Source organism: Maniola jurtina, chromosome 7, assembly GCF_905333055.1.
Source record: "Maniola jurtina chromosome 7, ilManJurt1.1, whole genome shotgun sequence".
Lineage (NCBI taxonomy): Eukaryota > Metazoa > Arthropoda > Insecta > Lepidoptera > Nymphalidae > Maniola > Maniola jurtina.
The window spans coordinates 198,880-215,079 of NC_060035.1; the positions used below are offsets into that span (position 1 = coordinate 198,880).

General features: G+C 38.2%; 1 protein-coding gene across 1 annotated transcript in view; it reads right to left on the reverse strand.

The window, feature by feature from the left end:
• Nucleotides 1–235: 235 nt before the first annotated feature.
• The window catches only part of LOC123866683 (QRFP-like peptide receptor), a 76,908-nt gene continuing 60,943 nt past the window's right edge, over nucleotides 236–16,200 (reverse strand). The window contains exons 3-9 of the mRNA XM_045908363.1: nucleotides 11,250–11,392; nucleotides 9,721–9,947; nucleotides 6,124–6,229; nucleotides 4,657–4,754; nucleotides 2,512–2,680; nucleotides 1,498–1,619; nucleotides 236–471 (exon numbers count right to left, since the gene is read on the reverse strand). Coding sequence (XP_045764319.1) covers nucleotides 301–471; nucleotides 1,498–1,619; nucleotides 2,512–2,680; nucleotides 4,657–4,754; nucleotides 6,124–6,229; nucleotides 9,721–9,947; nucleotides 11,250–11,392 — 1,036 coding nt within the window. The 3' untranslated portion in view covers nucleotides 236–300. The remainder of the gene's footprint in view (nucleotides 472–1,497; nucleotides 1,620–2,511; nucleotides 2,681–4,656; nucleotides 4,755–6,123; nucleotides 6,230–9,720; nucleotides 9,948–11,249; nucleotides 11,393–16,200) is intronic.

Consider the following 16,200-nt stretch of genomic DNA (forward strand, 5'->3'; position numbering starts at 1 on the left):
AACTTCTCTAAACTGCCCTTTCCCCCTATTCTTCCAGCTGAGGTCTCTGAGCGAGGTGGTTGGAGGGTTATCCTTCCAGCTAGGAACTCTGAGGGAAGCTCTGTGGACGCGGCCATATTGGATTCTGGGCGTGGACTGTCGCTGGGTGTTGCTGCTGCGAAGCATGACCGTGAAGCTAGTCCTTTATATACAATGCGCTTTTCTCCTATCCTTCAAGCTGGGGTCTCTGAGCGAGGGTCTGTCACACTGTCACTGTCGCTGGTTGTTGCTGTGATGCAGCGTAACCGTGAAGCTAGTTCCTTATATAAATTGTGCTTTTCCCCTATCCTTCCAGGCGGGGTCTCTGAGCGAGGGTCTGTGAACGCGGCCGTATTGGATGCTGGGCGTGGACTGTCGCTGGGTGTTGCTGCTGCGGAACGTGACCGTGGTGCGCGTGCTCGATGTGTTAGACTTTTGACGTAAGCCTTGCATCTGGAACCCAACGAATTCCTATTAAACGTAGAAGAAGCTAGTTACAAACTGCTGAAATATTTCACCCAACCACGGTTCACGACAGTTAGGAAACTTGTAATAAAACGTCAAGCCTTCGCCTTCACTGGCAGGCGTCTAATGTTACTTACATTTTACGTTAGGCAGGTTATGAAACTAATACGTCTCTTTGTTTTCACGTCATCCCTAGCCTAATATTACACAGTTGTCGATTCAAGATAAAAACGGAGAGATTACTAGAATAATCTAGTACACTGTGGTCCAAGTTCGAGTGATTCTGAGAGCAAAATAATATGAAGCTGGTTATTGTCACTAACATCAGAATGATCAAATATGAAATCTCTTTTTCTAGCTGCGACTAAGTATAACTAATAATATGTTGAGCAGCTAGTTTTAATAACGAGTCTTGATTCTTCAGTCAATTAAATATGAACGTGAAAGTATTATTTTCTTATCTTTTGCCTAGTAAGAAATGCAAAGCAAAAAAAAATATTAGATCAACGGTAGGTATGGATTCATTTCATTCAGCGGTGATAGCCTAGTGGTTAAGACGTCGACCTTTCTATTCAGAGGGTAGGAGGTTCGGTTCCGGGCACACACTTTTAACTTCTTGGAGTTATGTGCGTTTTTAAGAAATGAAATATCACTTGCTTTACCATCGCTAACCTCCAGAATAGGACGCGGACCTCTTAACCACTACACTGCAACAGCTCCATCCATATTTCCAAACATAATGTTACAAAGGAGTCAGACGGCAATTTCCTTAATCCTTGATTTTATTTTTCATGCAGGTGACAGGCACATAATAATTCACACTATCTCAATCGACACTTGCGGTGCACTTGTGTCAAATGCTCAATAATCACATCTATAATTACAGCAATTTTGTCACTGAGAAGCTGCGTGTCGTCAGTATCAGGCAATACGCGACTGTCATATTCCCTATCGCAAGGCAATACTCATTAGTCACAAGTTAGTCGCTAGTTATCGACCCGTATGTGAACTTACATGGAAATGAGTACTAGAGTGTATGTTACCGGGGTCGTGGCAGAGCAACTTGCGCAGCGAGCGACGGAAGTTGCGCGTCATCAGGCAGTACACGATCGGGTTGATCGCAGAGTTCGTGTGACCTGGAACCAGAAAGAATACACTTAGTAGAAGTTGCTAGCTAACCTTGAAAATATTGGGAATTCTTTTTGATGAACTTCTACGTTATAGGGAGAACCCCAAGTTTCGAGACGTAAAACCTAACCTAACCTAAGTCGAGATGGCAATTGGGGTGGGAACGCACAGCACCCGCGCTCACACAGTGCGGGCAAGCGCGGGTGACGTGCGGGTGTGCGGAGCACGGGCGTCCTCCCGCCTCACACCCCGATTGCCTCTCGACCTGTCGCGTACGTCATGACCGATACCGATGGGGCCCAAGGTCTAGAATGGTGACCTCGTACAGGAATGTGCAACGTTGAAAGACCCTGTACTAGGTGGACAAACTACACCAAAGGACTCGCTGAGAGCCGCTGGATTCAGACGGTGCAAGACCGTGACGTGTGGCCCTACAAGAGACCTGTGTCTAGCTGTTATGTAGACGTCTATCGGTTTTGATGTTGATACTAATTATATAGGGTGTAACCAGAAGCTAGCAAATACTAAGACAGGTTTTAGTACTGATGATTGCTGATAAGATACCATAAAAAACTAGGCTTTAAAAAAAACCTGTATTTTTTTAAAGTTCACAATATATTGCAAATAAAACATCTGACTGACGTTAGAGGTCAACGAACGTTCCGTAAATAGGTCACTCGCTCTCTCAATGCCGCGTCGTAGGTAAGGCATTGACCCGAGTTTTGCACGCTTATACAATACGGGTTTACAAAATACTAAATCACTAAAACTACGAGATAAGGCAAATGGTTATTGGCATTGGATTAAGTTTAAGCTAAGGTAGTATAATAATAACGCTAAGTTTTTGCTAGCGTTCGGGTTACACACTGTATTGAGAAATGTAAGTGTTTGAGTTTTTACCTAGTAGCAGTGTATACGGCAGCACCAAGGCTATGGAATCTTCTCGAACAGCGTTCACATCTAGCAGCAGCTGCAGAATATTGTATGGAAGCCAGCACAGTGCAAACAGAACTGCCAGTAGCAGTAATATCCATGCCACTCGCTTTCTCTCGCGCACTAACCGTAGGCGCTGAAAAGAGATAAGTAGATAATATATTAAATTAATAGAATAGAATATAATATTTTTATTCAAGTAAACTTTTACAAGTAAGAATCGTCAAGATAACATTGCACTGGTTATACCTATTGTCATAAAATATTGCATGCTAATAGGTATAATTTGGCTGTACCGTTTTTGTTTTTGTAACATCTGCACTTTTTACTCATATTCGCAATAAAAAAATTGATTTGATACTTCTCTTAACAGGGTTCTCTCCGTCCAATCCATTACTCCAATTACTTCATACAATCGTAGTTCCAATTTCATTTGAATATTAAGCAACCAAAGTCCATGAAATTTTGCAGACATATTCTAGAAACTAATATCTGTGCCTGTGGTGTTTTAGATTTTTCTAAAAATATGTAGTTTTAAAATTACAGGGGCTCAAAGATTTGTATGTGAATTTTTAGACCGTGTAACTTTGAAACCGAATATTTTAACAGAAATCTGGAAAGCCTCAGGCATAGATATTAGTTTCTAGAATATGTCTGCAAAGTTTCATGGACTTTGGTTGCTTAATATTCAAATGAAATTGGAACTACGTTTGTATGGAGCGAGTGGCGGAGATACCCCTCTTAAGAGGGCTCTCTCCGTCACTCGTTTCCACTCGTTTCATACAATCGTAGTTCCAATTTCATTTGAATATTAAGCAACCTAAGTCCATGAAATTTTGCAGACATATTCTAGAAACTAATATCTATGTCTGTGGTTTTCCAGATTTCTGTTAAAATATTCGGTTTCAAAGTTACGCGGTCTTAAAATTTTCATACAAATCTTGGAGCCCCTGTAATTTTAAAACTGCATATTTTTAGAAAAATCTAAAACACCACAGACACAGATATTAGTTTCTAGAATATGTCTGCAAAATTTCATGGACTTTGCTTGCTTAATATTCAAATGAAATTGGAACTACGATTGTATGAAACGAGTGGAAACGAGTGACGGAGAGAGCCCTGTTAAGAATTTTATTTGGCGATTGAAATGCCAGCCCTTACAAAAATAAACAGACCCTTCGGGCTAAGAAAACAAATTGTTTATTTCCTATTGTTATTTTTAAAAATGGAAGATAATAATGCGAAGGGATATTGTTTTTCCGTAAGCTTGATCCAAAGTTTATATAAATGCAAATCAATGTTTTGGGACGGCCCTTTGTTTCGGATTGTTCGGAAAGGTGAATAAACACAGTTAGATCCTTGCCAATATCATCTTTTTGTATGTATTTTGTATATTTTAAATAAAGCGTAACATCAATATAATTCACCAATTTTATGGGTTAGGGTGCGTTTCCACTGACGCAGAGCTGGGCAGAGTAAAGCGGAGAAAAGCAGTTAAAAGTAGCAAGTGTTTCCATTGAAGCGGAATGGGGTGGAGCTGAGCAGACTAGAGCTGCATTGAGCCATATTCCGATTAATCAAATTTGTCTATCCTCCGCTTCGTGCCCTCCGCTCGGCACTACTGCCTGCTTGACTCCATTCTGTCCGGCTCGGAGCAGCATGTTTATATATTTTATTTGAAAGTCCACTCAGCTCCACTCCGGTCCACTTACACAGTTTCCACTGATGCGTAGTGGAGATTTGAGCACTGTGATTGACCAATTTACGGTTCGCTCCGCCCCACTCCGCCCAGCTCCGAGTTAGTGGAAATGCATCCTAGGGTTGTTTTATAGTAGTTTAGTTCTTGTTTAAATAGTAACCAATCAAACTCAAAGAAGTTTTATAGACACGTTTTAGAAACAAATAAGCAGGTATAGCTGTGTTTCTGGTTTTTAAAACGTAGCCTATGGCGAAAGTCTATGATTTCTTTTTAGTTTTTTGAGTATGGAGACGTTTGTACGATGTGCGGTCCAGTTTATTCTTAAGAGGCATCTCCAGCACCACATTTTCAGCATCACATTCACCGGTCGTCTAACAGCCCGTAAAATATCATAGGTATAGATCATAATCTACCTGTTGACTGTTCGCACTGCCCTCCGTCTGATCGAATGGTGGCAGCACTGAGCACAATCTTCTTCCCATCAAGGAGTAGGATACGACTACGATACATCCTGAAAAAATATGATATACCTAATGTTTGTACAATTAATCCATACTAATATTATAAATGTGGAAGTGTGTCTGTTTGTCTGCTAGCTTTTGAAGCGATTTTAATGAAATTTGGTACTGAGCTAGCTTATACCCCGGGGACGGACATAGGCTACGTTTTACCCCGGAAAATCAAAGAGTTTTCACGGGATTCTTAAAGGCCCATCTATTGAAACGATTTGTATGAAAATTGGTACAGAGGTAGCTTACGTCCCCGAACTTTGACATAGGCAATTTTTTATACCGGAAAAGCAAAAAGTTCCCATGGGATTTTTAAAAACCTCAATCCACGCGGACGAAGTGGCGGGTATCAGCTAGTTATAAAATAAAAACTAGCTAACTGACATATCAACCTCCTAGACACGCAAGTAGACAGTACATTCATACCACGGATACATACATACACGCAGATTGAACTGCAGAGCCACTGGGTCTAGAAATGAGATCTTGCATGTAGGCAAAATCGTATACTAGAAGAACCCCCTGACTGCGGCCATTTTAACAATAAGGACATTTAAACCTAAATTAACGATCTCTTTTGACCTTCAAACCCCTATTAAAGTCCCAAACACACAAAAGTCTCTATCATTAATATTCATGAACAACATTTTTTCGTCAAAGCCTGGCACACTCAATTAGCGATCCCAATCATGTCTGGGCACTCGACGTCCTAAAGAGGCTTTTAGATCGTTAATTAAACTTAAATTTTATTAGAAAAAGTTTTGAAATATCCCAATTTCGAGGTTGGATTCTACGAATTTACCACAAAAAAACTTAAATAAGCCTTTGAACCCGTGTTTATTCAAAAGATTTTTTAACGCGCTCCATACTGACGTAATGTCATCATCATCATCATTGCCAACCGGTTAACGTCTACTGCTTGACATAGATCACAGTCTTGCGCCACTGCCTGAATCTAGCAGTTCCCTGCAACTCGCTGTGTAGTTTCAGTTAGCATGTAGGTAGGTAAATCGTTGACTGCAATCAGACCTGCCAGCAGGTCTGTTTGCAGTCAAGCGCTAGTCTATAAATTAAAAAACCGGTCAAGTGCAAGTGGGTCTCACACACGCAGGGTTCCGTACCATCGTATAAGTAATAACAATTATCAATTTGTCATGGCGGCCATTTTGAAATTTTTATTATTTGTTGTTATAGTGACAGTAGAAATACACATTCTGTGAAAATTTCAACTCTCTACCTATTATGATTCACGAGATACAGCCCGCTGACAGACAGACAGACGGATGGACAGCGGAGGCTTAGTAATAGCTGATTACCGTTGGCACCCTACGGTTACGGAACCCTAAAAACGATATGATAAAAATAACTTACCAGGTACCGCGTAGACTAAAATGAAACTGAAAGTGCCGAATAATTCCTTTCTTATGGAGTCGGGCCATTTTTCTGTGCAGAATTCTATGACGGTTTCTACGTACACCTGAAAAAAGGCAAAATTAAAATGCCTTAGTAATTTTCACTATAAAACATTATCAACAAATTATACGGCGGCGGTACGTCTCGTGCTGCAAATGTTCATGGTTTGCTCGTTATATTATTATAAAAAAAATACAAAAATTATGTTCTTTATAAAAATAAGACGTCATAAATATCTTGTTATCGTATATCCCTACAGCATTCTTATAAAGATTTCCTAATAATAGATTTTCCATATTCGGCTTTGATGTAGAAAACGTATTATTAGTCCCTACGCTTTCTGAACCGTTTTTTAATGGTCTGACATGACCTTTAAACGTTTTCTTTGTGAACATAATATAATATGATATCTTAATAAAAAATCTAGCGTCGCCGGAGAATGAAAATATATTATTTCAAGATAAAAATTTATTTACATTTGTAGATTTTTTTTTGTGCTTGTCTTCTAATTTCTCTTAATTACTTAGGGTGTTATATTGTGAATGTTGAGATGGATGCGTAATTATGGGAAAACTTTCGATTTGCACTCTCTTTTAATTCAAAAGCAGGTCCTTGAATTTGTAAGATATAAAGTAAGTACTTAAGGAACAAAAGTTTTATTCGTGAACGGAAATAAAAGCTAAAAGCCAAAAGCCATAAATTAAGGAATGAGGGAAAACCATCACGTCTCAGTTATCCATTAAAGGCACCTGTCCTTTGCCGCCTACTTTGTGACTTTATAATATACCTACCTTATGCCCGCGACTTTGCCCGCGTGGACTAGGTACACAAATTTTAAACCCCTATTTACGCGAGTTGAATTTTCAAAAATTCTTTTTGCGGACATCCACGTCATATTAAAATAGCTATCTGCATGCCAAATATCAGCTCCGATCCGTCCAGTATAGTTTGAGCTGTGCGTTAATAGATCAGTTAGACCTTTTTTAACCCCCGACCCAAAAAGAGGGGTGTTATAAATTTGACGTGTGTATCTGTGTATCTGTGTATCTGTCTGTGGCCTCGTAGCGCCTAAACGAATGAACCGATTTTAATTTAGTTTTTTTTGTTTGAAAGGTGGCTTGATCGAGAGTGTTCTTAGCTATCATCCAAGAAAATCGGTTCAGCCGTTTGAAAGTTATCAGCTTTTTTCTAGTTACTGTAACCTTCACTTGTCGGGGGTGTTATAAATTTTTAATTTACACTTGTTAGTTCAAGTGTACGCTAAATTAAAATAGCGCATTTTCAAGTTGACAGATCACCTTGTTATCACGACTCTCTTGACCTCCTCTTTAGAAGCAAGCAAAAAATCGAAAGTTTGTGTGTATGTGTGTCTATGTTTGTTACTCCTTCTCGCAAAAACTACTTGACGGATTTAGCTGAAATTCGGATTGGAGATAGAAAATGTCTTGGATTAGCACATAGATCACTTTTTATCCCGGAAAATCAAAGAGATTCCACGGGATTTCAAAAAAACCTATGTACACGCATACGAAGTCGCGGGCATCAGCTAATTATTCTACTAAATAAATACTTCTACTTCTAAATAATAGGTAGTTAGGTTCTATTATTGCTAAAAAATTATGGTTTTTATCCGTTATGTTACCATCAATCTATTTTAAATCATGTTTAACTTTGAAATGAGACGAAGTTCAAACATTATAGCCAATATTATTTCATTAACCATGCCATAATAAACTTAGTTTAATATACAAACAAAACACGATGCTTGTACAAAGGCACCATACCTATAAAGTCTATTTTCGAGTGTAACTTGCGGGAATAAATTTTATCACTAAATTAAAGCCAGCGTTAAATTCTAATATACATAATCATAGCCCCCTAGAGTATCATTTGAAAAGTAGTAACCCACACTATTCTGTCTTTTCACAGTCTACCCGTTTAACCGATTTTGACGAATACTTATCGGTACTTACAGAGATATATTGTATCGCGAAGACGGACATTCTAAGGCATTTTCAAAAACCTAAATCAATGGGAATCCACAGTATTATGAAGTCAACTTACACATGGCAAAACTAAACTCTAAACTGGTAAGTAAGTAAGCCTTTGCAAGCTCTCTAAAAATGTTATACAAACAACGCGTTGGAATTTTAGGTTCTAACTTTTCTACCCGACTACAGCAAAGCCAGAAGGCTCAAGATTTTAGCAGTCTATGTATCTATGTATGTTTGTATCAGATTCTGTGTGTTTCACCGTAGCGCCAAAATGACTGGACCGATTTTGATGAATCAGGTGTCAATCAATTCGTTATTATAGTCCGGGTGGCATGGGCTACATTTTATACGAAAAAAATCATCCTGACGGAAGTAACATACAAAAAACTAGGAGTCCCCAAATTATTTTATCCAGTGTGATATCAAATGAAAGACGAAGAATTCTGAGTTCATTAATATAAGTATAGTACATTGTTAAAATACACCAAGTGACGGAAAAACAATTTTACTGTATCTATCGCTATCTGTCGGCAGTTCACCGGTAGTAGTCGGGTTTTAATCCTGTTTATGTTTGTCTTGTTAATGAATAAATCATTTATTTGCTGTGAATGCAGGTGATTAGTTCAAAGTAGGTAAGTAGTTCTTATCCTTGGAAGTTGGAAGCATTACTCTAAAGTAGAAAGTCAACTAATGCCAGTATTTCAGAGTGGCATCTTTCATTAGTACAGCTTTAGTACGTCTTATTCGGATTTCGCAGAATTTTTCCTCAAAGACAAATTTTAAAAGTACCAAGAACTTTTGAACTAGATTAAAGCTCTTTTGCAAAATTCTTGTGATATTAATAATATCAAGCATGCTCTTTAATGTTTGAAGACGATTCTGGTTCAACGGAGTGAACAACTTAAACAAGCAAGCTCGATTTTCAGTTGAGTCAATTTTGTAAATTATATCAATATTTGTTTGAGCTATAAGCTTATATTATACAGTGAGATTAAATACACAAAAGGAAAAACTGACTGACTGACTGACTCATCTATCAACGCACAGCTCAAACTACTGGATGGATAGGGCTATTTGGCATGCCGATAACTATTATGAGCGCACTTGCCTTGAAGATTGACTTAAAAGTATAAGTACATATAAAAATTGGAGTGAAAAAGTGATAAAGGAAGGGCGTTCCATAACTTGTCTATTCGAATTAGAAACAAGGAGGCAAATCGCTCCGTACGGGTTTTAGAATTTACGCCAGACAAAATAGGATAGAATATATTTTTATTCAAACAAGTGTAAATTAAAAAAAATTATTAACACCCCCGACAGTGAAGGTTGCAGTAACTAGAAAAGAGCTGATAACTTTCAAACGGCTGAACCGATTTGCTTGGATTATAGATAAGAACACTCTCGATCAAGCCACCTTTCAAACAAAACAAACTAAATTAAAATCGGTTCATTATTTAAGGAGCTACGATGCCACAGACAGATACACACATCAAACTTATAACACCCCTCTTTTTGGGTCGGGGGTTAAAAATTAAGATAGAAGATAAAAAGTAATACATACCGAACCATTCCTAGTCCTCGATAGTGAAGGAATGACCTCTTTCTCGACTGCTGCAACGGCTAGCAAGGGGGCGAATATGGCGAAGGAGATGAGCCACAGGGCTGCGAGAAGACTGCAGGCTCCTCGCCTCGAGGGCATCCAGGGTTGGCGCAGAGACTGCGTGATGGCGAGGTACCGGTCCACGGACATGGCGGTTATTGTAAACACGCTGGAAGCTACTGCCACACCTGAAAATATTTTTTTTTTTTGGTGTTTTTTTACTGAGTTAGTAATCTGGGATTTGAGGACCCAGAGCATTATTATCCAAAGAAAACTCCCAGTACTCGGGCCACATTAAGTTAACGTCAATGTCCAACAACGCCATAAAAATATAAATATAATCAATGCGTTAAACTCTTGAACGTAACGTCTAATGCAAATTGAATTAGGATTAATATCATCTAACGCCAAATTGTGAATGCCGTTGCACATGGATCGTAGCTACATCTACATTTAACGGGAAACGTCGAACAACGCGACGTTCATGTGGCCGCGACATAAAGGGTACTTTCTTTGTCGTAGACAAATTTAAAAAAGCCGTGTTAGGCTTTCCATCAGGTGTGATTGTGGTCAAGCGTGTGCCTAGAAGCTGGAATAAACTAGTGGTAAAGAGACCACCTTCTAATCGGAGGTCGGGGGTTCGATACCGGGCACGTACTTCTAACTTTTGTTATGTGCATTTTAAGTAATTAAATAACACTTGCTATAGCGGTGAAGAAAAATATTGCGAGGCAATTTGCAGGCATGAGAGTTCTCCATAATGTTCTCAACGGTGCGTGAAGTCTGCCAATCCACACTGGGCCAGCGTGGCGGACTTAGTTCTCACCCAAATTCTCAAAGAATACTTACTTTACACAAATTTAACTTACGACTGAGTATCTATTCAAAAAAGGATGGAAAATTATAAAAATATTTCCATCAAATCGAAGGATGTTAACAACCTCTTATAAATTCATTTAAAAATAATTGACTCGGCTATCAATTTAAGGGATTGATTAAGCATTTCGTTTTAAATGAAGACAAACTAAAAGTTCGGCAATCGAGTTTGTTCCCAGTTTATGTCTGCGAAATTGGCCTTTTAATCGGCCGGCGTCAATGCAATCTCTCTAATTAAATTGAACTAATTGGTCCAACTTTAACAATTAAACAAGACATCGCCCGCAACTTTCTCCTTGTTAAAGAAGTCTGGATTTAAACCTTTGTTAGACATTAGACGATTCAAAATAGGATTTTTCGAAACATTCTACCGACTTACTGCGACTCGTTTGATGCTATCTGCCCACCTTATGGGGGATTTTTCAACACTACGCTTTCTAGTGTGAAGTTGCCATTCTAGTACCTTGGGATTCTAACCCTTAACGGTTTTTTAAAATCCCTAATGGTTTAAACTATGTGCCCCACCCATTGTCATTTCAGTTTCGCAAACGCGTTGAGCCATGTAAGTTACTCTGGGTTTTCTACATCATCGGTTCACTGTAATGAAAGATTACCTTGTAGAAAGTTGACAGTCTTGCACATGACCTCGCCGAAGTACCACAGCAGAGTGACGGACTTGGCGATCTGCACCGGCATGCAGAACAGCGTCACCAGCAGGTCCGCCACCGACAGGTTCACCAGGAAGATGTTTGTGACGCTGCAGGATATGAACAAATGTTAAGAAACTATTAATCATTGGCTAACATGGGCTCAATAAGCTTGGCTAAAGCAGTGGGCGAATGTTTTCAGGATCATTTGGCATATCCAGCGTGTTTGAAAAATCATAATACACATGACAAAATACGAGGTATTAGTACTATAGTACCAAACTAGTGCCATAGATTGGCCTCTATAGCTCAACGGTTAGAGCAGTGGACTGAAATTCGAAAAGTCGTCGGTTCAAACCCCACCCGTTGCACAGTTGTTGTACCTACTCCTAGAACAAGTATTACGCTTTGTTGGAGGAGAAAGAGGAATATACAAATACAGATAAACTTGGCTAATCTCTGCTTCTTGACAAACGTTCAAATGGTCCTTCGGGTTTTTAAGGGTTCTTTTCCACGATCAGCTGTTTGCAGGGTTGCTAATTGGAGATTTAAACAAATAATTTAAGTCCTCATATATCCCATGGGTATCACGCTACAAGACTCATTATTTTTGGTACATCTACAGTTTGCACATTGGTCCTAATTAATATCAGCTTTCCGGGACATTATATAGCACTAATTTGTATATGCCACGTGCAACCAAGAACAAGCCGAACTGATTACTGAACGTTTTCGCTTTCAAAGGATCATAGCCCAATTCGCAAACAGCATTTACAACATTTTAACTAACATTTCCTGAATACGTTGGGATTTTAAACTATACTGGAGCTTTAATATTAACTTATCATTAATTTATACCATTTCAATTTTCGGAATATAATATGCAGAAATATTATATTTACTGCGTTAGAAAATTAGAGCTGTTAAATGTTTACAAAGTGATAAAACAGTAAATTGAGTCAGACGCAAAAGCTTTAGTTTTCGAATTGCGTATTTTGTGAAAGACTAAAAAAACTAGAAAGACAAACGATGTGAGAAAACAATCAATAAAACGCTGAAAGGTGTGAATCCCATTTTCGTGCGATTCTGAGGTAATACGGTGTGAAATTGTAATCATTTATCTTTCACAGGGATTTACATCGCATCTTCGTACATCACTCGCGAAAAGTCTCGTAACTTAGACGTGCTTAACAGGGCTCTCTCCGTCACTCGTTTCCACTCGTTTCATACAATCGTAGTTCCAATTTCATTTGAATATTAAGCAAGCAAAGCCCATGAAATTTTGCAGATATATTCTAGAAACTAATATCTGTGTCTGTGGTGTTTTAGATTTTTCTAAAAATATGTAGTTTTAAAATTACATGGGCTCCAAGATTTGTATGAAAATTTTTAAGACCGCGTAACTTTGAAACCGAATATTTTAACAGAAATCTGGAAAACCACAGACATAGATATTAGTTTCTAGAATATGTCTGCAAAATTTCATGGACTTAGGTTGCTTAATATTCAAATGAAATTGGAACTACGATAGTATGAAATGAGTGGAAACGAGTGACGGAGAGAGCCCTCTTAACGTGACGTGAACTAATCTTATTCTCTAAACAAGGACTCTCGTTTGCAACGTTGATACAGCGACGAAATCAAACATAGTGATATAGATATTTAATAACATTAAGCAAGATTACATACAGCAGTGATTATTTATCCAGATTTTGCTTTAAAAATTTCATTTAATCTACAGTTTTTGATCTCTATCTTTTTAACAGATTTTAAAAAAGAAGTTTCTGTATTCCACCCATACGCACGTGTGTTTTGCGATTTTTTTAAAACCAAGGGACCAAATCAGGTTTTTGTATATTATAATATTTAGGTACTTCTAGGTTAAGGTATCATTCTTATGTATGAAGTCATACACGCACATGTACATTGATTGTAATGTGAACTTAATACTTATCTACACTAATAAGCTTAAAATAAAAATAAAAACTTTTTAAAAAGAACCGACTTCAACCATATTCATACCAATATATGTATAAACAAGAAGTAGTTTTATGCTTTGTAGTAAGTGGCATTCAAGTTAGGTCTTTTTGAAGTTTTTTTTCCGTAACATGTCGTCATAAAATGTGTGCCGAGAATAAGAAATCTAAATAATGTTGGTATATTAAGTGATTCGTGAAACATAGATCGTCGACACAATAGGGCACAATTAGGTGTCTATCACGTGAATGAGCGATGCAATCACTACATGTTCCCTTACATTAGCGCAATCATTAGGGAGCGTCAATTAGGGCAGAGAGCCCTAATTGACGCATGAGCACGTTTGATCGCTAGTTTTACGACCAAAGCTCGCGGGAGCTATGATGATCACGTACCTACGTAATCGCATTCTATTACAACGGCGTCTAACGGTTGGTCGACAGTTGGATCAAATTTTAAATTTGATGAGAGTATTTTACTCACATTGGCTTTCTAACATTAGGCGATCACTTGAAACTATTATATCGGTCACTCACTATTTTGTAATTTGCAACTGCTACTAAAATTATATTAAGACTCGCCGATACCCGCGACTTCATCCTTGTGGATTTTAATAATTCCCTGGATCTTTTTTTAATTTTCTAGGATAATAAGTATTCTATGTCACTCGCCAGGTGGTTAACTATACCCATGCTAAAATAGCGTCGATCTATTTCTCCGTTACGATAAAATTGATAGATAAATGAACAAATTAATAAACCAAATAACAAACACACTTTTGCGTTTATAATATGGGTAGTGATGAGTATTTAATTGCCCTTTTATGTGTGAAAAACAATAACCTGTGAACACTTTAAAGTTCAGCCGAAAACAAGTGCTGCAGTTTACTGCGACGAAAACTTTTCTATCGATCTATCTAAGTTACAGATGTCATACAACGACGAGCTCTACGACGAACCTCGCATTTCAGAGAATAACACTGCTTGATATTTTTCAATTTCGGCATGTTGTTTTAGATGAAACTTTACCCATCGTGTCTAGATAAGCTTTTAGCAAATTGCTGTTTGTTTTTTCATTATAATATTGTGTCGATTATACTGTACACACACTCATTATATGTGAGCTTTTGGGTCATTAGCATTTACTCAGCAGCTGTTTTTATAATTATAAGTTTCTTATTTGGAAAATCATAAACTCAATTCAACGGCAGGGGAACCAATCCATTCCATCAGCCTGTATGCGTCCACTGCTGGACCCGTTGTAGTGAGCCGGCAATGGGTTGATCATGATCGACAATCGATTGACGTAACTACATTGCTGGATATACGTCCTAGTATACCTAACTAGGTTTCTTGTTGTCTGTTGTCACCGCGTTGTGGTCCCAAGGTGCTAGAATGGTGACCTCGCATCGAAAAGCGAAGCTTTGGAAGACCCCCGACTAGGTACAGTCAAAGGCCGTAAGTCGTGTAGCACTTTAATGATCACACTCACGTGGCACGGTTACGCACATGCGATAGGTGTGTGTGGCGTGTTTATAGAAAAAGGTCATAAGTGTGACAGGTTTTTGATGCAATAGTTTCGCGGAATTGCTACTCGAATTCTGAGGCTGACCATATAGATAGATGACATCAAACGTGTCGCAAAGAGTCGTTGGATTCAGATAGCGCAAGATAAGTCCTTGAACTCATCAAAATAATAAATCTTCAGTAGTCAAATTAGTCCACGCTCAATAAGTTTCAGGGTATCTAGCCTCTAGGACGTATTTTCCGTTTCAGCGATCAAAGAATGGGCCGGCTGAAAATTTCAATTAGACGAACTGTTATAGCTCTGTGTAGGTACCTGAAAGCATTGACATACAAAATCGAAGATACGATTTTAGATATTGTATAGAAGCAGGCGTTACTTTGCGGAAGTCCACGATATACAAGGAACCAAAAGCTTAAATTGTTATAATCCGCTGAACCAGACAAATCTGTATGGTACATGCAGCATGCGGTATGCACCGCCCGCCCTCCCACTGCAAACAGGCAGGAAAAGCCATATCCTGAGCCGTATCCAATTAATATCCATACTGTGTAGACACTAATTACATTTGTAGTGTTTTAGTTATTAATTTGTAATACTCTCATTTAGGCTGAAAACTCCCAAATTCCCACTAAAATGGACCACTGCCACTCAAAGAAACAAAAAATAAAATAAGTAAAATATATTAAGGAAACTCGTAATAATAACGTCTTCTCGTTAATTTTTCTATTGTTTTCCGAAATACCTTTTCCTTTATAACAAAATAATGCGTCTAAAAGGAAATGAAAATATTACTAATTGGCTCTCCATTTACTTGATTGTTTGAGAATTGTGAAAATCACACTAATATTATAAAGGAGAAAGTTTGTACATAGGCTACTTTTTATCCCGGAAAATCAAAGAGTTCCCACGGGAATTTTAAAAAACCTACATCCACGCGAACGAAGTCACGGGTATCAGCTAGTTAAGAATATACGTAATATTTAATACCCAGATCATACTTGCCACTACGTCCACGTGGATTTAGGTTTTTTTTCAAATCCCGTGGGAACTCTTTCGAATGTTGCCTTTTCACGGCCCATCTGCTTAACCGATTTTGACCTAACGTATCTATCTACATAAGTAAAGATAATTGCATCCCGGAGAAAATCAAAAAGTTCAATTGGGATTTTTAAAACCTTCAATCAACCTATTAGACATTAGTTATATAATAAAACTAGCTGATGCCCGCAGCTTCGCCCGCGTGGATTGGTCAGATCCCCTGCAGCATCAGGATTGAGGAGTTGGACTCCAAATTTTTTATGAAACAATGTCGCAAAGTTCCTCTATCGATTAAAAAAGAAATGACGCAAATCGGTTCAGAAATCTCGGAGATTTCGGTGTACATAGGTAGAAAAACACAACTCCCTTTTTAAAA